Genomic DNA, 25,141 nt, shown 5'->3' with positions numbered 1-25,141 from the left:
CTGTCTCTCTCTCCCTCAAAATAAAATAAACATTAAAAAAAATCAAAATGAAGAAAAATAAAATCTGATTTTTTCCGAGGCACCTGGGTGGCTCAGTCGGTTAAGTGCCTGACTTCAGCTCAGGTCATGATCTCACAGTTTACGAGTTCCAACCCCGCACTGAGCTCTCTGCTGTCAGCACACAGCCCACTTTGGATCCTCTGTCCCCACCCCTCTCTCCGCTCCTCCCCCACTCCCTCCCTCCCCCTCTCTCTCTCAAAAATAAACATTTTTTAAAAAAAGAGAAAACATTTCAGGCTAAAAGTCTTCTTCAGAAAAATCAGATATTTTTATAGTTCTTATTTTATTTTTTACATGTTTATTTTTGAGAGACACAGAGAGTGGGGGAGGGGCAGAGAGAGAAAGCGCGAGAGACAGACAGACAGAGGATCCGAAGTGAGGTCTGCACTGACAGCAGAGAGCCCGATGCAGAGCTCAAACTCACGACCCCTGTGATCATGACCTGAGCCAGAGTCGGACACTTAACCGACTGAGCCATCCAGGCACCCCTGGTCGGAAACGTTTTCAGTAATATTTTCCCAAATGTGGGATCATCTTTTTCTCACTTTCATGGGAAGGTGGAGGGCATCACCAGGTCTTCTGACAGTGATCTGGATAATTAGGGAGCTACAACTCTTTATCCACCGGAGTCGAGACCAACACTGACCAACAGACTTTTGGCAACGAAGGAAGTGTTCTGTTCTGAGGCTGGCCAGTATGGTACCCACTTAACCACATGTGGCTGCTGAGTACTTAGAATACGACTAATGAGGCTGAAGAACAAACCTTCTTGACTTAATTTCGATTAATCTAAATTTAAATTGCCGTACATGGTGAACGGCCACTTCAGTGAAGAGCCAGCTCTAAATGGACAGCACCACAAAAGAAAGGCCCACCCTTCATCCTTCTTTGGGTCAGTTCGCCAGAAGTGTAATAATTGTCTCCTACATTCCAGACATTGTGTAGCCGTCAGGGGGAGTGAGGTGAAGAAGAGGGAAAACTGCTCTTAACGGAGCCTGTCAAGGCCATCAAAAAGAGACAGAAGTAACCCATAATAATGTAACATGAAAAGCTCTAGAACAGAAGGCCAAGCGGAAAACATACAGAAGATCAGTTAATTAAATTCCCAACACCTAGCATCAGTCCTGGTATATAATACAGTCAGTTCTGCTATAACACTTGTTTTAAAAATGCAGATTTGTTCCAAGGAGGACATTATGCTAAGTGAAATAAGCCAGACATAGAAAGACAAATACTGCATGTTCTCACTTAAGTACGGGATCTAAAAAAGTCAAACTCATGGAAGCAGGGAATCGAAAGGTGGTTTCCAGGGGCCGAGGGAAGGGGACGAAGGGGAGATGTTCGTCAAAGGGTGCAAAGTTTCAGTTAGATGAGGAAGGTCTGGGGATCTCATGCACAACATGGTGACCATAGTTAATAAGACTGTATTGCGTCCTTGAAATTTGCTTAAAAGAGTTCGTCTTAACTGTTCTCAACGCAAGAAGAAAAAAAAAGGTACCTAAGTGAGACGATGTATGTGTTAATTAACTGGGTTATGGTTATCGTTTTACAATGTGTACATAGATCACATCATCACATTGTACACCTTAAATACATAATTTTGAATTTGTCAATTATACCTCAATAGGGCTGGAAGAAGTTTATTCCAAGGAGATTGATACATGAGGGAATAATTTGAGCAGAATGCAAATTCTTTGCCTCTGGAGGGCTTTGCCCATAAGAAAAGCCAAGTAAATATAGAAGGCTGCATCCAGCTAACACACACACACACACACACACACACACACACTTCAGACAACTAATGACCACCCTCTTGCGTGCCCTATGTCCTGAGCTACGCTCATCCGCACTTGTAGTCCCAACTCTCCCTCCCATTTCAGATCTTCCCCCTTCCATCCCCTGACAATAACTCAAGCTGCAATCTTTCTCAGACCTCCCTTCCACAAACAAATTTCACATCTTTTTCAAGGTAGAGTGCCACATTTCTGATAGGATTTATAGATTTTTTTTGTTTGTTTATTTTTGAGAGAAACAGAGTGTGAGCAAGGAAGGGCAGAGAGAGAGGGAGACAAAAAGATCCGAAGTAGGGTCCAGGCTCCGAGCTGTCAGCACAGAGCCCGACGCAGGGCTCAAACTCACAAACCGTGAGATCATGACCTGAGCCGAAGTTGGACGATTAACTGACTGAGCCACCCAGGTGTCCCAGGATTTATATACTTTAAACATATGTGTAAAATCATGTACAATTTTTATTTTGAAAACAAGTCACTGATTAAGTTTTTTGAGTGCTGTTCCCCAACCCCATAAGCCCTGTGGTTTTTAATCGTGTGATTTTGTACAGCTCTACAATTTGGTGGAACACACATGTTGTGTCATAGCAGAAATGACTGTAGGTCTAGAAAAATATCTTAGCAATGGTCATACCTGCGCCCCCGATCTTGGATTCTCAACACCATTCTCCAATAAAAGGAACCAGACTCTTTGGAAGAAAGGCTGATTCCGGGTCTGGGGCTGGGAAAGGATGAAATGGGCCGTGAACATCTTGTGCCAGAATCTAAGTTGATACTCAGAAAATGACAGAGATATTTTTAAAAGGTACAAGAGCCAGCTTGAAGGTGTGGCTACTGGAAAAAAATGTAGGACAACTTGAGCATCAGAACGATGACAGGAACAGATGATACCTCACTGAATAGATTAGGATTATTCTTTCTGTGAACTCACACTGATGTAAATGAATAAATGGGTAACGTACATCTTTACCCTGACCAGATGCTGCTGAACTGCTCTGCAAATTGGTTGTAGTGAATTATATTCCCACCCAATGTTGTACGAACATTTCAGCATCCTCACCGATACTTGCTATTATCAGACTTGAACACTTTGATAATCAGGTGGATACAAAATGTACCGCAGTTGGGGTGCCTGGGTGGCTCAGTCGGTTGAGCGTCCGACTTCGGCTCAGGTCACGATCTCGTGGTCCGTGAGTTCGAGCCCCGCGTCGGGCTCTGGGCTGATGGCTCAGAGCCCGGAGCCTGCTTCCGATTCTGTCTCCCTCTCTCTCTGCCCCTCCCCCGTTCATGCTCGGTCTCTCTCTGTCTCAAAAATAAATAAATGTTAAAAAAAAAAAAATTCAAAATGTACCGCAGTGTGGCCTTCGTTTCTACCTTTCTGATCATTAGTAGCATTGAGCTTCTTATCACGCGTCAAGCTGTGTCTTCTGTGACTCCTCAGTTAATATCCTTTATGCATTTTCTGTTGTTTTCCTTTTTAAAACTGATTTTCCCCTTAGCCTGTGACTGGTTTTGACTTTTGTTTTCAGCATCATTTTGTAAAGACGTTTTCTTCTTTTTCATGTATTTTGTCCTTAATCAATCTATTCCTTTTATATTTTAAGAAATACTTTACTACTTTGAAGTCATAAAGAGAATTTTCCACATCTTCCGAAAATGTCAAGTTTTGCTTTTCACTTTTTGATCTTAAAATCATCTGGAACTTTTTTCTTTCTTTAATGTTGATTTTTTTTTTGGGAGAGAGAGCATGCGAGCGAGCGGCGGGGGGGGGGGCAGAGAGAGGGGGCGGCCCAGAATCGAAGCAGGCTCCAGGCTCCGAGCTGTCAGCACCAAGACCAACGTGGGGCATAAACTCACAGGCCTCGAGATCATAACCTGAGCCGACGAAGCTGGAGGCTTACCCAGTTGAGCCACCCAGGCGCCCCAGATCTGGAATTTATTTTAATGTAGAGTATGAAGGACCCTCATATTATTTGTATCCACATGGATAGCCTAGTATTTCAGTACCAATATTGAATGGCTAGGATCTTCTCCTGATTTGTAATGTTTCTGCCATATACCAAATTCCAAAATTTGTGTGATTTCATCTCGGGGCTCTCAGTTCCTGTCCACTAGTCTCTCTGTCTCAGTAACAGAATATCATACTGTTTTAATGATCATAGCTTTAGAATTAGTCCCAATATCTAATAGGTGAACTTCTCTCCTCATTCTTCTTAAAAACAAACAAACAAACCATATTTGACATTCTTTGCCTTTTGTTTGGTCAAACAGATTTTAGGAGAATCTGTTATATTTTTTTAAAAAAGTGAACAATGAGGGGCACCTGGGTGGTTCAGTCGGGTAAGCATCTGACTCTTGATCTTGGCTCAGGTCAGTATCTCAAGGTTCATGGGTTCAAGCCCTGCATCAGGCTCTGTGCTGATGGTCCGCAGCCTATTTGGAATTCTGTCTCTCCTTCTCTCTGCCCCCCTCCCCTGCGTGTGCTGTCTCTCAAAATAAATAAACTAAAAACTTGTTTTGAATAAAAACAGTGAATAAAGAAACAGTGAAAAGAGACCATGTTTTAAAAAATCTCTTAGGAGGGGCGCCTGGGTGGCTTGGTCTGTTAAAAAACCTCTTAGGGTTTTTAGCAGAATCACAATGAATTTGTTACTCACTTTGGGAAGGAGTAACATCTGTATTCATCAATGTTCTGCAGAGAAACAGGACCAATAGGATAGCTGGGTGTAGATACAGGCACATAGATTTACTATAGGAATTGGCTCACATCACATGGGGCTGAGAAGTTCCACCATCTGCCACCCTCAAGCTGGCGAATCAGAAGAGCCACTCATGTCATTTGGTCTGAGTCTGAAGTCCGAGGGCAGGGGACGATGGATGTCCCAGCTCAAGCAAAGAGCAAATTTGCCCTTCTGTCGCAGACTCTGGGTCTGGGGTTCTCTCTTGTCCAGCAAGAGAGCGAACGCAGGGTAGAAATGCGAGAGAGGCTAATGTCCGAGAGGAGACAAGAGCCCCGAGTAAGGGTCCTTGCTTTGTTTTTATTAGGATCAGAAGGCTTACAAGCGTGATGGACGTGTGCAAAGAGACAATGAAACTGTGAACATTACCTCACGGGTGTGAGGGAAAGGGGGTGTTGAAGATATGTGGTGTTAGGGATTTGGGTCAATACACAACAAAGTCCTGGTGCCGGGCAGATGGTTGTTAACAGCAGACGTGAGGCGCCACCTCTGTTTACCTAAACTTGCCTAGGGGACAAGACAGACAGAACATGCTACCTCTGGGTCAACAAGGCACCTTTCTTTTGCTAATTAGCTCCGCTCTGGGCAACTTCGCCCCGCAGGAGTCTATAGCCCTGTTTACCCGTTCACCTAATTTCGTCCTTCCTTCCTGTGAAAGCAGATTTTTGCTATTGTACTAAATTGGGGGTCACTTCTGCCTTGAATCTCTAATCTTGTTGACCTCATCTTGGATGTTTTCACCCTGAGATTTCCTATTCCTATACGTTTGTCCTATACTGGGGGCCTTTGCCCTGTTTACCTAATCTTGGATGCGTACATCCTGTGGCTTTCTCTTACTTTCTGCCTTGTTAACCCATCGGTGCAAGCTCAGGGAATTCCTAAGCTCATTCCCCACACCCTTCTTCTGCCTTTGCGTCCCAGCCAAATCCTCAGTGGATTGCATGATGCCCACACCCACTGATGAAGCTGTCTTCTTCGCTCAGTCCACTGCTCTCAATGCTAATCTCAATGCTAAACACACTCAGAAAAAGATGTCTTATCAGATATCTGGGCATCCCTTAGCCCAAGCAAGGAGATACAGGAAACTGACCATCACAACATTGTTTAGATATTGAGAATTCCCATCCATAAACCTAGGACGTTTCTCCATTTATTTCCTCTTTTATGTCCTTCAACACAATTTAATAATTTTCTTTCTAAATATCTTGTACGTCTTTGGGGTTAAGCACTGTTATAATTTTATTGCTATTTTGCATGGGTCTTTTTGAAATATTTATTTGTTTGTTTTGAGAGAAAGAGAAAGCACGTGAGCAGGGAAGGGGCAGAGAGAGAGAGAAAATCCCAAGCAGGATCCACACTGTCAGCGCAGAGCCAGACACAGGGGTCAATCTCATGACTGAGATCATCACCTGAGCCCAAGTCAAGAGTTGGACACTTAACCGATGGAACCACCCAGGAGCCCTTGAATGGATTTTTCAAATTACATTTTCTATTTGATATGTAAGAAATTCTTTCATTGCTGAAAATTGATTTGCTTTCTTTTCAAACTTTTTTCCCCTCCAGGACTTCTAATTACCTCTGCCATGTTAGTGCTAATTTCCCAAACGGAGACACATAGTACAGCACATCCTAGATTATTTGAATATAAAGTCCTTTTGAATAGAGACTTTATATACCAAATTCATGGACTTTTAAAGAGCGATTAGACGAGATAATGTACATAAAATACATATAATTAGGGTAAGACAAAAGATAAGAAAAAATGCCAGTCGAGTATCTCTCCCTGAGAGGCTAAGATCTGCCAAAGAAGAGAGAAAGATGAATCTCCATGGTTTAGATCATCTGATACTAACCAAAGGAATTTTACTTGAGGGGGTCTGGGTGGCTGAGTAGATAAAGCATCCTACTCTTGATTTTAGTTCAGGTAATAGTCTCACAGTCTTTTGATCAAGCCCCTCATTAGGCTCTGTGCCAAGAATATGTAAGAAATTCTTACAATAGAGCCTTCGTGGGATCCATTCTCTCTCTCACTCACTCTCTCTCTCTCTCTCTCTCTGCCCCTCCCTCACTTGTCTCTCTTTCAAATAAAAAAAAAAAAGCAAAAAACAAACAACAAAAAAGAATTGCACTCACAGGCAGATGTATTGGGGGGGAAAGCAGTGTTTTATTATCTATTTCAGTTCTGATTCCTTTGAAAGCAAAGGTAATTTATCTGAAATTGAAGGAGAATTAAGTCCTGTCTGCTCCTGAGATAGTAACAGGAAATAAACATCCCTCTGGTCAAAACAAGGAGGGAGAGTGAGCAGTATCTTGTGCGAAACCCCCAGATACAGTATTTAAGGGCCCCCAGGGAAGAGGCAAACATCAGACCTCCCTCACCCCGAGTCTCCCTCTTCTCCTCACCTCTCCCAAGTCCTCTCTACTGACACCATGGGGTGCGGTGGCTGTGGAAGTTGTGGTGGCTGCCGTGGCTGCCGTGGCTGCGGCTGCGGGAAGGGCGGCTGGAAGAAGCAGTGCCCTACCGGGCATCCGGCCCCCCTCTGGTAGAATGCGCCCAGACGGCGCTTGCCTGTGGGTCAGACTTTCCTCCAAGTCTCCCCATTTCTCTTCCCACAACCTGGAAGTCAGTCGTGGGCACTCGGAGCTGGAATTTGAGACTCTCCTCTCTGTCACATCACAAATCGATCATTTCAATGGACCCTGCTAGTGATGTGAACAAGAACTAGGAAAACAAGAGTCAGCCCAGCTGCTGGAGTCAATTCACATGTGGAACAGACTGAAAGTGGAATCATGGCTACTCACTTATTTTTGTTTTTCTGAAATACTTTCCCACAACTTCAGTGCCTTGCTTGTATCATGCCCTCACATTACGTGCCAATTCCACTACGTTCTCATGCCCAGCAGTTCTGTCCTGCTGAAAATCAAGTGCACAGATAGGATAATGGACCATACATTGATGGTTAACATTTCTTTTTTTTACTTTCATTTGTTGTCTTGCTATGAAAGGATCTTTTGTGTTCCATAAATTCATGCAAGCTAAATAAAGAAACGCTTGTTGGGAAGAATGTCCCCGATTGTCAGAGTCGTGTCCCTTACGGTCATAGTTGCACTGAGATGCGCGTTGCGGGCCAATCGCAGGGCCCCTCTAGCTCCGGGGGAGCTGAACAAGCAGGGCCATGGAGAATGGACGCTAACCTCAAGATTTGCCTTAAGAGCTATCTTCAAAAGAAAGAAGTTGACACATTTTGTTCTATCATGTTTTCTGCCAGTGACCACGTACAGACCCTCAAAAGAATTGGATTTTTATGTCAGTCTCCATTCCAAGCAACCAGCCCGGTCCCTGGCTGTTGGAGAACCCCTTTCATGGTTGAAATTTCGATTTTCATCTTTAATCCTTGCCATGAACTGTGCAGATACTGTTTTCTGAATCTTTTGTTTGAACGCCCTACTGCCTCCTTCACGGCACCCAAGACTGTGACTGACTCCATTTCTAGTCTTTGAGACTTGGCTTTCAATCACATGGTCCGTGCTTCAGGACTGAATATGACCCGGCGAGCAAGGGGCCTGGACTGGAGTCGGAAAGCCCTGGAGAAGAGGCACTTCCCAGCATGCACTGGTCAGCCAATGACCAGTGAGAGGACCAGAGGGCTTCTCCTCTGCCTGCAGAAGTTGGCCGGGGGGGGGGGGGGGGGGGGGGGGGGGGTAAGACCTCAGAGGTAGACCACAGCTGTGCTCCGGGTTGTGCAGGAAAGCCTTTACCTCTTCCTGCTGAGGTCACTTGGAACGCTGTCTGCATCAGGTAGCTCAGAACTGGATATTCGCCTTGCCAGAAAAAGCCTTCCGTTTTGCTTTGAGGTTCTGAAATCAAACCTCACCCCTCTCAGAGTGATCTCTGGTCAGGGGATCGGAAGCAGCTCTTAGCTTGTTTGTCAACACCCAACTGTTGCGTGTCACTTGGCTCTTCTTTATTTTTTTTTCTCTCTCTCCAAGAGAGTTGAACTCTGGCTGCATTATCTACACTCTCAGGGCCGTGTTCCCGCTGCTCATGGCAGTGCCTGGCACGTCCTCAGGAAAGACCCACTGTGTTAATAAAAGGAAGCTCTGTGGGGCTTTCTCTGAGCCTCTCTCCTCTTCCTGGGTCAGAGTCAGTTACTCCCTCACCTGTGCGAGCACCTGCCTTCTACGTGATCTTCCTGGTACCTTCGTGGGGTCATGCACGTGCCTGTTTACAAGCCCTTGAAGTTCTTGAGGGCAGGAACCCTCGTGCTTGGTGCTGCCTTCCCAGGGTCCTTCACTGTGTAAGGCATCAATTAATATTTGATGACTGAATGACTTCACCCTCTTTCCAGGGTTTGACACCAGGTGGTCGCGTCACCAACGATCCACTTAAAGCCATTTACAAGGCCAGTGGTGATGGATATTGAACGTGTCTTGTGTGAGGTGTGGGGGTCAGGCACGGGAGACCTGACATTTCCCTTCTCATTAAAGTGCACAATGGGGCTGTGTCATTAAGCTTCTGGCCAAAGACACGCTTCCCAGAAAACTCACCAAAAAAGGGCAAAGCCAGAAAGCCTAAAGCACGATGCTCTCGTCTAGGAATATTTTGAATTGAAACACTTTTCTAAAAGGCACGTCATCTAAAAGAGCAGAGTAAGGAAAAGCCCCATAATAATACAACAGATTTCATTCAAATTAAAATCCATGGTTTTCAAAAGGGATGTTCAAGTGGCCTCTGGGGTTTGCCAAGCTTCTGGGAGGTACCCAGAGTGGGTGATGGCAACTCACAGAAAAAAGTCATCTTAAAGGCAGACATGCCTTTTTTTCATCTGTGCTATTATGAGATCATGCTAATACTCTTTTGAAAACACATTAAAACGATCCCACAATTCATCTAGAGTTTTATTGTTATTGTGGCTTTTATTGCTTGTTACAAAAATGTGTAGTTAGTTAACAAGCAAAACTGAGCTACCAAAAAACAAAAAACAACAAAACAAACCCAAGCCAAATAGGCAATAAAAAGGAAACCTTTGGAATGAGGCACCTAAACTAGTCCTAGTGGAGATTGCGTAACACCCTCTATCCACGTGTCGCGGCTAGTTTTCAACAGGCTGGAAACTCAGCCTCCAGAAAGAAGACTTTCTCCCGCCTGCCTCTCACCCATCCGCATCTGCAGGCCACACTGCACCCAGCCACACAACCCCCAGGGCCCAGGGCCCTTGTTCAGTTCATTCATCAGCCTCTCGATCCTGGGGTACAAAGTTTGGCCGGCAGGACCAAGAACAAAGCAACACACCTAATTCCCTGGGACCCAGTGTCTTCAAACTGGCTTTTAACCATTTTTCAAGGAGGATGTTAGTGACTATTCTTTTCCCTTTGAGTTATTCTGACACCGAACAGAATAAAGAACTAGAAACTAAGAGCCATTGAAGGGGACATGAAACAGGTGTCGGGGGAACATCGCTAACCCACCAGGAGCCAGCAGGTAAGACCAAATTCTCATCAAACACTTCTCCATGCTGGCCATAGGCTATGGGGCTGAGTATTTTTACCCAGGAATGAGCAGCTCTGAAACTGCTCCCCAGACTGTAGGGATACAGTGTGGGAGGCTGTCATTTGCACTGGAGGCTCTACAAAACCTTTTGAACTGGAGGTCAGAAAAGAGCCTGGGGGCTGTAAGGCTGGTGAACTAGAATGGGGTCAGGACAGCGGGAGAGGGGGAAGATGTACACTGGGGAGCCTGAGCAGGGAACTGAAGACAACAAACAGTAAGAGAAAACCTTAAGGGCAAGTGACCAGTATCACTCTTTTCCTTAACATGGGAATTGGTGCCTTGGGATGAGTGAGCATTGAGTGGGAAGGGGGACCGTGTGATCTGGTTTTGTCGGTATCACTGGGCAGTTGTCTGCCTGTCGATGAGTCACCGAACCTCTCTAAGCAGTCCTTCTTTCCCTTGTAAACATTGGCTCACACTCTCCCAAGGGTCCCGGCAGCTGTTCAATTTGTCGGTGACTTCAGCAACGGTGCAGAATGGATCATTTTATCTCGAAAGTATTTCCCCAATATATACTTATTTAGGGAATGACTCACCTGTCTGAACAGTGGAAAACGCGTTATTTTTATTTGTTCTGAATTGAAGACTCATTCCTATTAATTGGATGTATACAATTAATGTGTGAATATATTGTTTATTTTCATGATAAGAGGTTAAGCAGGTAATGCTAAAATTGCAATTTAAATCAATATTAACATATAGACCCAAATTTTATTCTTTTTTTTTTTAATTTTTTTTTTTTCAACATTTTTTATTTATTTTTGGGACAGAGAGAGACACAGCATGAACGGGGGAGGGGCAGAGAGAGAGGGAGACACAGAATCGGAAACAGGCTCCAGGCTCCGAGCCATCAGCCCAGAGCCTGACGCGGGGCTCGAACTCACGGACCGCGAGATCGTGACCTGGCTGAAGTCGGACGCTTAACCGACTGCGCCACCCAGGCGCCCCTTCCCAAATTTTATTCTTAAAAATTAGGCTGGACCTACAAGAAATTTGGACTCTAAACAAGTAAAAACTTGAAACTAGAACCACGATGCTAATAATGAAGACATAATAATAGTTAACACCTATGGAGCACACACAGACATCCAAGTAACTTAATTCTGATGACAATCCTAAAAGATGGATATCATGATCCACGTTTTACAAATGGAGCAACATCGGCGAAATTAAATAAGCTGCCAAAGAGGCAGGGCCTGCTGAGGTGTGGAGCTGGAACTATAATCCAGGTTTGAGGGATTCTACAGCCCATGCTTTTAGTTCCCTCGCTGTAAACACCAGCAGAGTGACGGGAATGGTGAATGGCTGGACACCCAAGGTCAAATGGTGGCTGATGATGCCTAGATGTGTTTGCATATTTTAGCAGTAACTATTAGCATTGTTCATTCTTTCTGGACAAGGAAAACCAATTTATCAGGATTTATTTGAAGGACAACTCAACTGTTTCTTGACTTGAGCAATGTCAGTGCTCTATCACTTTAAAAGTAGCAGAGAGGGGCATCTGGGTGGCTCAGTTGGTTGAGTATCTGACTTCGGCTCAGGTCATGATCTCACGGTTTGCGGGTTCGAGCCCCGAGTCGGGCTCTGTGCTGACAGCTCAGAGCCTGGAGCCTGCTTCAGATTCTGTGTCTCCCTCTCTCTCTGCCCCTCCCCCACTCGTGCTCTGTCTCTCTCTGTCTCTCTCCCTGTCTCTCTCTCAAAAATAAACAAACATTAAACAAAATTAAAAAAATAAATAAAAGCAGAGAAAAGTACCTATCAGTTTCCTTCTACACTTGGGGCCAGGACCCATTTTCCGTTTATACCTATGCTAGCCACCCCTTCCTTTCTCATTGCCACTGTCTCTTCTCTTCCTCCTCCCACAACATCTCAACCCTTATTACCTGACATGGTGATAGATGCTTTCACTGCAGAAATATCCCATCTAGTCTCTTCATCCAGGCAACCATGGCATCTTATGTGAAATCTTAGAATGATCGTTAACAAAGTGCCGGCACGTAATCCATTAGGACCAGACTGCTCATACAACATCACTTGAACTAGCGGATATTATTTGGTAAGTGGCTGATAGCTAAAGCCAGGAAGGAAAGCAGCGGAATCACCAGCAGGGAAAGCAACCACATCATCACAAAGAGATGAGTCATAGGGACCCAATTTTATCACCCCTGGGAAATGAGTCCAAGGAATCCAATTTAGGATAATGTATGTATTTAGCTCACTTGTTTAATCGCTCAAAGAAAAAAATGAGTGCCTAGTAGGTGCTGGCTTGTCGCTATGGATTCAGATGAAGTCTTCTAGTCCATTAGGGAGGCTAAGTATTTGAATAACTTATCCATACGTAGGATTGTTGTGGTTTTTTTTTTTCCAATTTTTAATTGAGATATAATTCACATACCATAAAATTTACCTTTTAAAGTATATAATGCAGGGGTACCTGGGTGGCTTAGTCAGTTAAGGGTCCAATTTTGGCTCAGGTCGTGATCTCACAGTTCATGAGTTCAAGTCCCATGTTGGGCTCTGTGCTGACACCTCGCAGCCTGAAGCCTGCTTCATATTCTGTGTTTCCTTTCTCTTTGCATCTCCCCTGCTCATGCTCTCTCTCTTTCTCAAAGATAAACTTTTTTAAAAAATTAAAAAACAATAAAGTATGTAATTCAATGGGTTTTAGTATATTCACAAAATTCACTATTTAATGTCAGAATATTTTTTATTACTCCAAAAAGAAAACTACATCCATTAGTGATCATTTCCTGTTCCCATTCTTCCCTCCTTCCAGCCCCGGTAACTCTATGCTACTCTCTGTTCTTTATGGATTTGCCTAGTCTGAACACTTCATTTAAATGAATCATAAACAGAGTTTGTGTCTGCCTTTTTGCACTTAGCATAATATTTCCACAGTTCATCCGTGTGACGGCATGAATCAGTACCTCCTTCCTACGACTGAAAAATATTCCATTGTCTGGTTATACCATTTTATTTCTCCATTTATCGATGGGCATATGGGTGGGATCTACTTTTTAGCTATTCTGAATAACGCTGCTATGAACATTCGTATACAAGTTTTTGTGTAGACATGTTTTTGTTTCTCTTGGGTATACATACACCTAGCTGTGGAATTGCTGGGTCGTATGGTAACCATGCCGAACTTTACGGAGGAGCCGCTATGCATTGTCCAAAGCCACTACATCACTTTGACTTCCCTCCAGCAGTAAATGAGGGTTCCGGTTTCTCCACATCCTCGCCAACACTCACTATTGTTCATCGGTTTTATTACAGCCAATCCAGTAGTTGTGAAACGGTGTCTCATTGTGGTTTGTATAGGCCTAATGACTGATGATGTTGAACTTTTTTTCCATGTGCTTATTGGCCATTTGTATATCTTCAGTGGAGAAATGTTTGCTCAGATCTTTGGCTCATGTTTTAATTGGGTTGTTTGTCTTTCTTATTGTTGAGTTTTAAGAGTCGCTCCAAATGGTTTAAAGTACAAAAAGAAATGTTTTACACACTATGTTCTATGAAGTTTGAAATACATGTTTAGAGCTCATATAGAAGCATATTTTTGTCTTTCAAGTTCAATAATTTTTTATGCATTGATATTTAGGAAATTAAATTCTAGCCGCAGTTATCATAAAAAGATAAGGTGTGTTAAAAGCTCGAACAACTCTTAGATAAGATAGTAACAAAAAAAGTGCCAAATACATTTACACTTTATTACAGGAAAATAAATAATTTCTCAACTGCCATGAAATCCAGGCACGAGTTAAGTGCTTCATTTGTGAACTGGCCACATGACTTTTTCAACTGATAAACAATTAGAAAAAATACTGTTAATAGCAGCCTGAACTCAGACAGGCTATCTACATACTGAACCACGTGTCACTAAATATTGGGAAAACAAGATTTTAAATACTTAACATGTATTCCATAACGTAGATACACAATAATTTACTAAACATTTCCCTAGTGTGTTTCCAGTTTGTGTTAGTTATACATATTTTAATAAATATCCTTATACATAAATCTGTGTGTATATATGGTGTTACCTTTGGAAAGATTTCCAGGAGTAGGCTTACTGGGATTGATCAAGATTCAACTGATTGATCAAGATTCAACTGAATTATTGCCTAACTGCCTTTCTAGAGATTTTTACCAAGTTTATACTCTTACCATCAGGATGTGAATGTTCATTTTGCTTGATCCTTGTTGATGGGGGATTTTTAAGTAGTCTTTAGTATTATTATAAAAAGAAGATGGTATCTCATTGCCCAAACTGTATTTAAACTGCTAGAAAAGCTATTTTCCCAAGTCTTATTTGCTGGTTCGTTCCTTTTGGGGGGGGGGGCGAGGGGATTTGTCTATTCACATCCTTAGCATGTTTCTTAACTGTTTAGTAAAGGAATGTTCTCCCTACTTGGAATATACGCATCCCCAATATCCATTGCAGAGATTAATTTATGGAAAATGCAGCTGAGCAAAGATGCCCAAATTTGGTTGGTAATTAGGGAACACTACCAGCCTAAGGGTTCAACTAGGGCGGTGGGCAACCTGTAGCCTGCCGGTCTGGCTTTGTAAGTCACGTTTCACCAGGACACAGCCCAGCTCATCCATTTATCTAAGACTGCTCTTGCTTTCCTGGGGCAACACCCACTAGTTGGGACAGAGACCACATGGCCTGCAATGTCTAAATACGTATGTATGTACTCTCTGGCCATTTTAAGTAAAGTGTGTGGACCCCCAACCTACAGCACTAGTAAAGAAATTTATGGTCTTACTAGAGAGACAGATACTACCACCATCAAAATGACTTTATAGGGGGGCGCCTGGGTGGCTCAGTCGATTGGGCGTCTGACTTCGGCTCATGGTCTGTGAGTTTGAGCCCCGCCTCGGGCTCTGGGCTGACAGCTTGGAGCCTGGAGCCTGCTGTGTCTCCCTCTCTCTCTGCCCCTCCCCCACTTGTGCTCTCTCTCTCTCTCTCTCTCTCTCTCTCTCAAAAATAAATAAATGTAAAAAAAATTTTTTTTAATGATTTTATATACCATTAATGATGGGGAAAAGTATTTGCCAATTGTTAAAACGTCAGAGTAGATGATAAAATATTTATATAAATTGTATCCCAAAAAACCCCACGGCTATAATTGGGAAAACTGGACACCAAAATGTTGCTATTGGTGATCTCAGGGTGATGAGGTTACTTGTAAGGTTTGTTTCAATGAACAGATTTTACTTTTGTAAACAATGTAAACAATAGATCTGTGATGTGACTCCTTGTAAATTTGCAAAGGTAAATGGCTGGGGTACAAGAAAAAAAAAAGTAAAATCATTTCTTTAAAGTCATCACGGGAACCACTGCCTCGCCAGCCAGCCCGGGGCCAAAGCTCGGCCAGACCTTGGCCAGCGGGGGAAGTGACACGCACACCCTCACCGTCCTCTCCGCCGCTGTTCTGAGCCAGCTGCTCCCACGTGGTTCAACTGCCACCACCAGGAAACACTGCGGTGTCCTCCCGTGCTTGTGTTCTGTCATCTGCAGGCCTCCTTCCCCTTCCACTGCCTGGCGTCAGGGGACAGTGAAACCTGGGTCCTTCAAATCGCCCTCCTCCACAAACACCCTCGCTCACACACACCTGCATTTTACAGCATCACCTAACGAACGCCCTTATGTGTTCGGAGCTCAACCCTGGCACATGTCTTTACTAATTCCTTTGTCAAGAGGTGAGATACCTTCTGCCCTGATTCCTCATTGCTAGAAACATACTGAACACGGAACATGTTTCAGAGGAAATTTCACTCCCAGGTGCTTTTACATCATTTCTTTTTTCTTAAATCTACCGTTTGAAGATTCTCTAGAGCAATTTGAGCCTAAGAAATGTGTATGGACTTAAAAAGCTAGATACTAAAGTTATTTACCTAACATAGGTAGGGCCTGCCTCAGTCAGTGCACTTTGTTTGAGGTCTTCAATATGTGTACGAATCGCCTGAGATTTGTTAAAAGGCAGATGCTGGCTGACCACCAAGGGATAAGATTCTGCAGGCCTAGCCAGCTCCCAGGCGGCATCTGGCCTGGGTCCCCAGACCACACTCTGAGGAGCAAATGACCGTGATCAACTTTAAAAAAAAATTTTTTTTAATGTTTATTTTTTAGAAAGAGAGAGAGAGAGAGAGGTGAGCAGGGGAGGGACAGAGAGAGGGAGACACAGAATCCGAAGGAGGTTCCAGGCTCTGAGCTGTCAGCACAGAGCCCGATGCGGGGCTCGAACTCATGAACCGCGAGATCATGACCTGAGCCGAAGTCGGACGCTCAACCAACTGAGCCACCCAGGCGCCCCCGTAACCATCTTTAATGAAGAGGTGCAATATGCATGCTTGAGAGAAGTCCAAATTACTACTACTCTGCAAAGGAAAGTATTTCTACACTCCTCTCTCCCCACACACCCCGTCCTTTAAAAATGCTCTGATATCCTGGAGGGGGGGAAACTGGCCAAGCTGCTTTCCCGTCATTATAGAGTATCCACAACACAAACCCCTCTTCCTCCGGCTTCCTTCAGCTTCTGCTCATCCTTCCCCCTCGGTCTTAAATTCTGTTGTCAAGGCTGCTACTCCTTTGTTAAGTCTACACTGGGAAGGGTTGAGATCTTTCCTACTCTCCAGAGCCCCTTGTCCTTGCCCTTGTCCTTGCCCAGATTATTATCCCATCGGCCTCCCTCCTCCTTCCCGGGTCTGGATGATGGGTTCCTTCTGTGCATTGTAAAGTGGTTCTGAGCACGCTTCGAGTCAGAGCTGGGTTCAAAGCTCAGTTCTGCCACGCGTGCCCTTACTTGAGCAAGTAAACCGCCGTCTCTAAGCCAGTTTTGTCTGGTAAAACAGAAGTCAGCCCTACATACAAGGTTGTGAGGACTACAGAAAATAATGTTTAAAAATCATTTAGCAGGGTGCCTGGGTGGCTTGGTCGGTTGAGCGTCCGACTTCGGCTCAGGTCATGATCTCACAGTCTGTGAGTTCGAGCCCCGCGTCGGGCTCTGTGCTGACCGCTCAGAACCTGCAGCTTGTTTTGGATTCTGTGTCTCCCTCTCTCTCTGCCCCTCCCCTGTTCATGCTCTGTCTCTGTCTCAAAAATAAATAAACGTTAAAAAAAATTAAAAAAAAATCATTTAGCAAAGTGGCACCAAAATAACGCTAAACGGAAGCTACTATGACTTTGTCATAAAGCATCACTTCTTTTAGTTCTCAAACATCACTTAAAAAGTCAAAATTGTTGGGGCACCTGAGGGGCTCAGTCAGTTAAGCGTCAGACTCTTGGTTTCGGCTCAGGTCATGATCTTGTGGTTTCGTGAGTTCGAGCCCTGCAACATCGTGGAGCCTGCTTGGGATTCTCTCTCTCTCTCTCTCTCTCTCTCTCTCTCTCTGCCCTCCCCCACTCACACTCTCTCTTAAAATAAACCTCAAAACAATTTAAGTCAAAATTGTTACGTATTTTGAAGGTATTATGTCTAAATAAAAGTTCAAAATATTGAGTTTCTGAATGGCCCTAAATTTGCAAGTTTCTCTATTGTAAAATCCCCATAGTTTAGGATGTTGGATTTCCCTGGAAGATGTGGTTATTTCTTCACTTCTCTGAGAGAGCTACCCAAATATGTTTAGTAACTAACTGAAAATAAGCCTTGAAAGGAACTGTATTGTCCTAAAATCATAACTAATGTATTCTATAAGTACACAACATTCTTCTGTGATAATTTCCTGGAAATATAGTCTGAATTGGTATTTAGAATCATAAAAATTTTAATGTTTAAAATTCTTCTAGGATTACACAGAATTTTATTTAGTGCCCCAACAATTTTGACTTTTTAGGTGAGGTTTGAGAACTAAAAGAAGTGATGCTTTATGACTTTGTCATAGTAGCTTCTTTCAAAATCTTAAAAACCTTAAAAGTTACTGCAGAAGACCATATGGCAGAGGTAACATTTAAAGACCTAATGATGGAGAAACTTGCAGAACTAGTGACAACAGCAATCCAGACTCGAGGCCCATCAAATTCCAGGCACAAAATAAACACCTACATCCAGCCACATCACAGTGAAACTAATGCACCCGCAAAAGAGCCATGTCTGCATGTATCAAATACAGGGAAAGGAGAAAAGATGCACTTGTGAGCCTGAATAATGATGAGCAGTTCCATTAGAGGATCTAAAGAAGTAATTCTCTCCTCTGATTAAAAAAAAAAAAAAAAAAAAAAAAAAAAAAAAAAAAAAAAAAAAAATAGGGAACTAGAAGGAACCTTGGTAGTTATCTAGATTCGAAATCCCATTATGGACAAGGTTATTCATCCTAAACTAAATGACATCATTAGCATTAGAAAGGTTCTCCTCTGTGTCTCTGTAATCCCCAAATATATAAAGTGATGAAATAAAAATAAATTTAGGTGACCTAATTAATATTTTTAGATTAACTTTTAAAACAATCCCTACATGAGAAAATGCAACTAGGAAATCACGAGGAAAATCAACTTCACAAGTAATCAAAAAAAGGAAAATGAGGCGTTACTTCATATTCCCTAAATTGGCAATCATTAAAAATTGGAATTCCCTGTGGCAACTGGATATTGAAGTAAAAATGGACCACGTGCCTTTTTGGTATTTGTAAAAATTAAATCAATCCCTTTAAATAGCAATTCAGTTGAGAGGATAAAATGTTAATCCTTCTAAGCCATGCGTGTGATTTTAGAAGAACTTATTCCAAAAAACAGCACAAATGAAACATCACACACAGCAAGATATTTAATTAACATTGTGAAAAATGATACATGACCAAAGATATACATTGTTCACTACTTCCATTTCTAAGAAACCATGATGACGTCAAACCCTAAGTGTGTAAAAGTGGAGGTAAAATTTCTGATGTTGAAAAATTAGAAACTATCTCAATGTTCACCATAGGGATGAGCACCGCACACAATGAAAAATCGTTGGCAGAGAACGTAGATCTATACTTGAGGTTGAAAGAAAGCCATGATATATTGAGGCAGATTATAAAATAGTGAACACAGCCCGATTCCATTCTGGAAGAGGTCTCTGTATTTACTTCCATATGGAATGGAACCCAGAAGTACTTACAATGTATCTACACGAGATTAGAGGGTTTTTAAAAAGAATAATTTTCTACATTTTCAGATTTTTTTACAATAGGTGTTATTATTTTGACAAGCAGAAAAAAATAGTAAATACATTTCCAGTTTGGAAGAAAACAATTGTGAGAAAAGGATCTTAAAAATTAACTGGCCATGATCACAATGCAAGATCTGCTATGGGCAAGAAGCAAATATGGAAGGGAAAAAAATCCAAAACTGGGTAAGACTTTTTTTTTTTTTTTAATTTCCATTAATGTTTGTGAAATAGGTTTTTAAAATACTCACACTCCTATTAAAACTTCTGGAATAGAAGCTTCAAAGTATGAATATAGGAGAGAGGATGAATTTTAAAATCAGATAGAAGTGTATTCCTGTCGCTTACTAAATACAGTCTTGGCAAAGTAAACACCTGAATGTCCACTTTTTGGTCACAAATACTGCCTGGAAACAGTTGCTGTGACCAGTGAGACCAATTCTATGAGATGCATGTCACAAAATTAATAGTAATTAACAAATAGTGGCCATATTAAACTGTATGATGCTGACACCTGGTATTTTGAATCTATGAAAATACCAGTTTCAACAGCTATTATTCCGAAACACTGAATTCCAATTCCCAAGGCTAATTACTAATTTAACCATGGATTCCAGGGCTGAGGGAATCCTACGTGACCATTTGGAAGAGAACTCATTTTAAAGTTGAGGAACTGAAGGGTCTAAATCACAGGCCCAAAAGTCAGTTAATGGCAGAACCTAAGATCTGAACAGAGTAAAGGGCTCTAGGAGATTTCTTTTCGAAGATCCCAAGTCAACTTCAGTAAAGACTGTTAACATACCATTAAAAAAAAAAAAAAAAAGGACAAAAGAATTTTAATCTCTTCCCATTAAGTGAGACTAAAATAAACATTAGTTTTCCCCCAGGAGGAAGGGAGGGGATACTGGTGGTCAGGGTGGAAATACCGACTCTAAGGGAAGTAAATTTTCTTCTGGGTTCTGGTGATGGTTGACAACAATTTAAACAACAGAAATGTATACAATAGTCAGGATGGATACAGAGCAAATAATGACTACCATTAGGATTGTGGCGTAAAGAGCTGGGAGGCAGTTCACGATTTTACCTGTTATATTTCCATAGGTAATAGAGTAGGTAAAACCTAATTACCATACCTACCGTCTTAAAACCAAGCTAGATCAACACGTGACTCAAGAAAAAAAAATGTCTTTTAGGGGGGAAAAAAGTCAGTATCGGAAACTCAGTGAAAAACACGTGCTTTTAAAAAGATGTTTCGCAGGCCTCCGTCAGTTAAGCATCGGGTGGCTCAGTCGGTTAAGCGTCTGACTCGGGTTTCGGCTCGGGTCATGATCTCACGCTCTGTGGGTTCGAGCCCCACATGGGGCTCCACGCTGGCAATGCAGACCCTGCTCGGGATTCTCTCTCTCTGTCTCTCTCTCTCTCCCTCCCTCTCTCTCAAAAATAAATAAACTTTAAAAGTGAGCTAACATTAAAAAAAAAAAAAAAAGTTTTGCAATGTGTAGACAAAGTGAGAAACACTAATGTGTCATTAATAAAAAGATTAAGCTGGAAGTAGATGCAGGAGCTGCTTTGCAGACAATTCATGCTATGCAACAATTAAAGAGGCTACTCTCAAATGGTACACAAATTGAGGAGTCTTTATTTTGAAAAAATTCTTCCAACAATATTTCACAATGAACAGAAACTTCTTAACCAAATTCACCTACCAAAGGGTTTTAGAGATGGGGACGAAATCAGCCTGTGAGTTTTCGTCCAACTCCTAAAATCATCTCCTGCACTGCTCTTCATAAATGGCAGCATATTCACACCCCTTCCAAGGCCTGGCTGGCTGGCGTTAAGGGTCTCCCGTCTTTCAGAGGTCTCACGGAGTCCTCTCCCCTCCCTAGGCTTAGCCTGAAGGTGCTACGGTACCACCTTCACCATCAGTTAGCAGGGCTGATAACATTCCTCATAAACAAATGACTCCAGGAAGCAAGTCCTGTCTTGACTAATGGTAAGTGGACGTTAAGAAATTCTCTGGATTCGAATCTTTTGAGGAGTAAGAATCAGAACCTTCAGTTATTTCCCAAGTCTTCTCTAAGGCAAAGGGGAACTAATTTTGAAGAATACATATGTGGTTGTACCAAAATAGATTTTGCTATAGTAAACCCACACCATTTCTTCTTAAATATAAAGTACATTCTAAGCCAATGTGTAAGGACAGGTACAATACCAACAAGTAGTAACAGAAAATAGCCCCAAAGCACACTTTTAGAAACTTTCAGGGTCGTGGGTGGGGACAATGGAAAACTTAAGGTGCAAAATGGGAATGAACTTGCACAGCCTTTGAAAGAACTGACTGAAAGAAAACCTTCAAAGTTCAGTTAGAAAGCGTAGGATTTTTCAAATATCTGTACATAGTCAATCCAAGGGATTCTCCCCCACCCCCACCCCCTTAAATGGAAGAATTTCCTAAATGGAAGCAGAAGATAATAAACAGCTGGCGAGCCTCAACATTGAATGAGGTCTGTTTTATTGAGTTTCCAGTCAGGCAGAGTCAAGACTTATCTTCATATATGCACAAGGATAGTCTCAATTTAATAATATTTTTTAGTAGAAAAATCTATACAAATACTCTTCAAAAGGGATATCCATATAATGAAACCCTGAAGCCATCGAAATAATGAGTTAGAGCTGCAGGTGCTAATATGTAAAGATAACCAAGTTAAATAAAAAGAACCAAGTTACAAAATTGTACATTTAAAACGAGGGAGGACAGCAAGAGGAGTATATACGGAAATAGAGGCGTATGAAGTAAATAACATTTCTCAAAGAGTATACAAGAAATACAAGAAACTATATTCCCCTGTGGTGTGGGAATGAAGTCAGAGGAAGGAGACGAGACGTAATTTCTCACTTTATACCCTTTATATATTGCATAATTTTTAAAAATCACAAGCATGTATTATAACGTATAAAAAAAGATAAAGTCTTTAAAAAACCTGATTGTACCCACAGCATTCCATGAAACATTGACTATACAGCATCAGTTTACAATCCTTTTACTTAACGGTCGTTTCCCTCAATGCCTTTCACTTAATGGTCATTTCGTCAAAATCAGAAGGCTCCTTGGGTGTGTGCCTCCTCTAGCTCTCCACTCAAGATTGAGGGAAAATGTTGAGAATTTAGAGTTTAAATCTTAACTCTCATTGCTTGAACTGTAGCCAGGATGACACCTACTCAAGATTCCAGAGAACCAACGAAAATATGGGCATCTTAATCACTTAATTAAATATTTTATCCGGGATCATGTTTCCTTTTTACAAAAAGCCTGAGTCACAACATTCTCTTTTCATTAAACTCCACAGCCCTTTGAGTTGGACAAGCACAGATTTCAAAAGTACATTCAAACACACGTTGAATTCTGATCCAGGGGCATAAAATCAGCAGAGTACATAGAGGCCACAAGTTTGAAAAGAAACGCGCTGTTGGTGAAAGTCTTGCCTGGAAAATAACACCATCGATTCAAAGCCTACGGGGCTGCAAAATCCGACCGGTGCAGCGGCGTCATGAGCACCTCTCACGCAGACACAGAGGCGTCGCTTTAAAGGTCTTCAAACACATCTGAATGTTTGAGGCTAAGGAAATTGGGCGGGCAGGCTAGTGACCACCGGAAGGACGGATGCCCTTTAAAACTACTCAAAACCCAAGTTTTTAGGACACTGTGCTGGTCAAACAAAACAGGACTGCAGACAGAATTCAGACTTTCGCCACGAACGTACTTAGCCCTACCACCAGCACAGCGACTGGACTTTTCAATACCAGGCTTCACAGTACTTGGGTCTTTCCAGATGAAATGCGTCCGTGCCCCGAACATTTCTACACGAGGGCGAGTGTCCGTATGCTTGCTGAATTCACAACAGAAAGCAAAAGCCTCTTTAAATATTGGCTACAATCACCAGCAAATTTACCAGGCGGGCTGTGGGCTGCGAGAGGCGAGCTGGAGCCGGCTCGCAAAGGCCCGGGCGCCGGCTGTGTGCCTCCCGACTCCAAGCTCATGACGTCGGATGGAGAGGCGACAGCAGCCACGGCGAGACCATTTCCACCACAGATATCAGTGAACAGGACAAAACAGGGCCCTTTCTCACGCGATTTCAAAAAGTCTCACCAGCACAACACTAAGAATTCCATCTTGGTCACATATTCACTTGCTCAAATACACACTGCAAAATTTTAACTGAGGATATTATAATGTGCTAAAATACACAAAGAAAAAATTAACTAACGAGGACGAATCCGGTATGATAGGCTAATCTTACACAAATTTTAGTAACAGCATCCTTTAGAGAGTAAATGTTAAAACTGTCCAGGGCACAAACCTTTGCCATCCGAGTTGGAATGCTTCACAAAATAGGAATCGCTGTGATACTTCAGATGCCTCTCCAGTTTAAAACAAGCTCCACTAATTACCTCATTAATTTACTTGTGAAGTTTACCAAAAAGCCTGCAGAGTAAAGTATGCTGATTTCATCAAATTCTGAATGCAACCCAAATTAAGAAGTCGTGTTAGGTATATGGGATGTAGAAACGCATGCTCTTGGAATTCCAAAAGAATTTCTTAAAGGCTACTTACACACAAATATGACAGCCTTTCAAGCCAGCAACGAAGTATTTGCTCCCCAGAGCAACAGCCCTGTCATCAGCTTACCCTCCCTGTGCCCTGCTCCTTGCATCCACTTCCAGGACCGTGTAATACGCGAAGAGCACTCAGCGAGCATCTCATACATTGAAAGGGCTCAATAAACCCCCACATTACTTTGAAGTCATTACGGTTTTAAAAACGGATCTTCTTCACAACGCTCTCCTGGGGATTGATTTTTTGACAGGAGTCTGAAACTGTCAGTGGAGGCCAAAGATGAGGTGAGTCATTCTGAACACCAGTTCAGAGAAGGAGCATAAACGTGCGGACGAAGAGGGCGCAAGAAGCAAGGCACAGGGCCTGCTTGGGAATGGAAATGGGGTATTATCTCAAAAAAGCATGTTTTAGGGGCGCCCAGGTGGCTCAGTCGGTCGAGCGTCCGACTTCGGCTCAGGTCATGATCTCACGGTTCGTGAGTTCGAGCCCCGCGTCGGGCTCTGTGCCGACAGCTCGGAGCCTGGAGCTGCTTCAGATTCTGTGTCTCCCCCTCTCTCTCTCTGCTGCTCCCCTGCTCACGCTCTCTCTCTCTCTCTCTCAAAAATAAATAAACATTAAAAAAAATTTTTTTTAAAAAAGCATGTTTTAGAGCATGCCAACAGCAGCAGCAACAAAGCCAGAGTTGGTGGTGACTAATTACCGTAAACCATCTTTTAAAAAGTCACTTCAAACGAATTTTAAAACATTTTGTTTAAATGAGAAGCAACAGCCAGTGCTCTCTTTAAAAACGAACAAGGTATAAAAAGCCACCGGTGAGAAAACCATAGCAAACCTCTTTCTTAATCAGTAAACATATTCCTTTAATTGTTACAGTGCACTTCCTGGAGGGTAGTGAGAGGAATCTACTTTTCATTAAAAAGTTCTTTAACTATAGCTAAATTATTAACTATAAACATAAGAGATAAAAAACTATTCATTTTGAATTTTTCTTCAGCAAAGTATTTAAAACATTTTTTAAATAGCTATTTGATAGTCCCCCAAAGCAATTACCCAATTTCAAAGTGGTCAGAATAGTAAATGATTCCAAAATAAACATCCATAACTTGTAATATCTGAATTTGTAATATCCTTCAAGGAAATATTCACCAATGTCATCATTATTAAAACGATTTCAAATAAAAATAGGAGAAAATCCAGAAAACACCACTAAAAATGTTTGCAGTTTCACCTCAAAT

General features: G+C 42.3%; 1 protein-coding gene across 1 annotated transcript in view; it reads right to left on the bottom strand.

Moving 5' to 3' along the window:
• Positions 1-12,540, bottom strand: part of LOC122226728 — a 30,639-nt gene extending 18,099 nt beyond the window's left edge. Inside the window, exon 1 of the mRNA XM_042950364.1 lies at positions 12,023-12,540. Within this exon, the coding sequence (XP_042806298.1) occupies positions 12,023-12,170 (148 nt within the window). The 5' untranslated portion in view covers positions 12,171-12,540. The remainder of the gene's footprint in view (positions 1-12,022) is intronic.
• Between the last annotated feature and the right edge of the window lie 12,601 nt (positions 12,541-25,141).

This window comes from Panthera leo, chromosome C1, assembly GCF_018350215.1.
Source record: "Panthera leo isolate Ple1 chromosome C1, P.leo_Ple1_pat1.1, whole genome shotgun sequence".
In the NCBI taxonomy this organism is placed as follows: Eukaryota; Metazoa; Chordata; class Mammalia; order Carnivora; family Felidae; genus Panthera; species Panthera leo.
The sequence above is the reverse complement of the archived record's forward strand: the minus strand, read 5'-3'. Positions and strand labels throughout refer to the sequence as shown.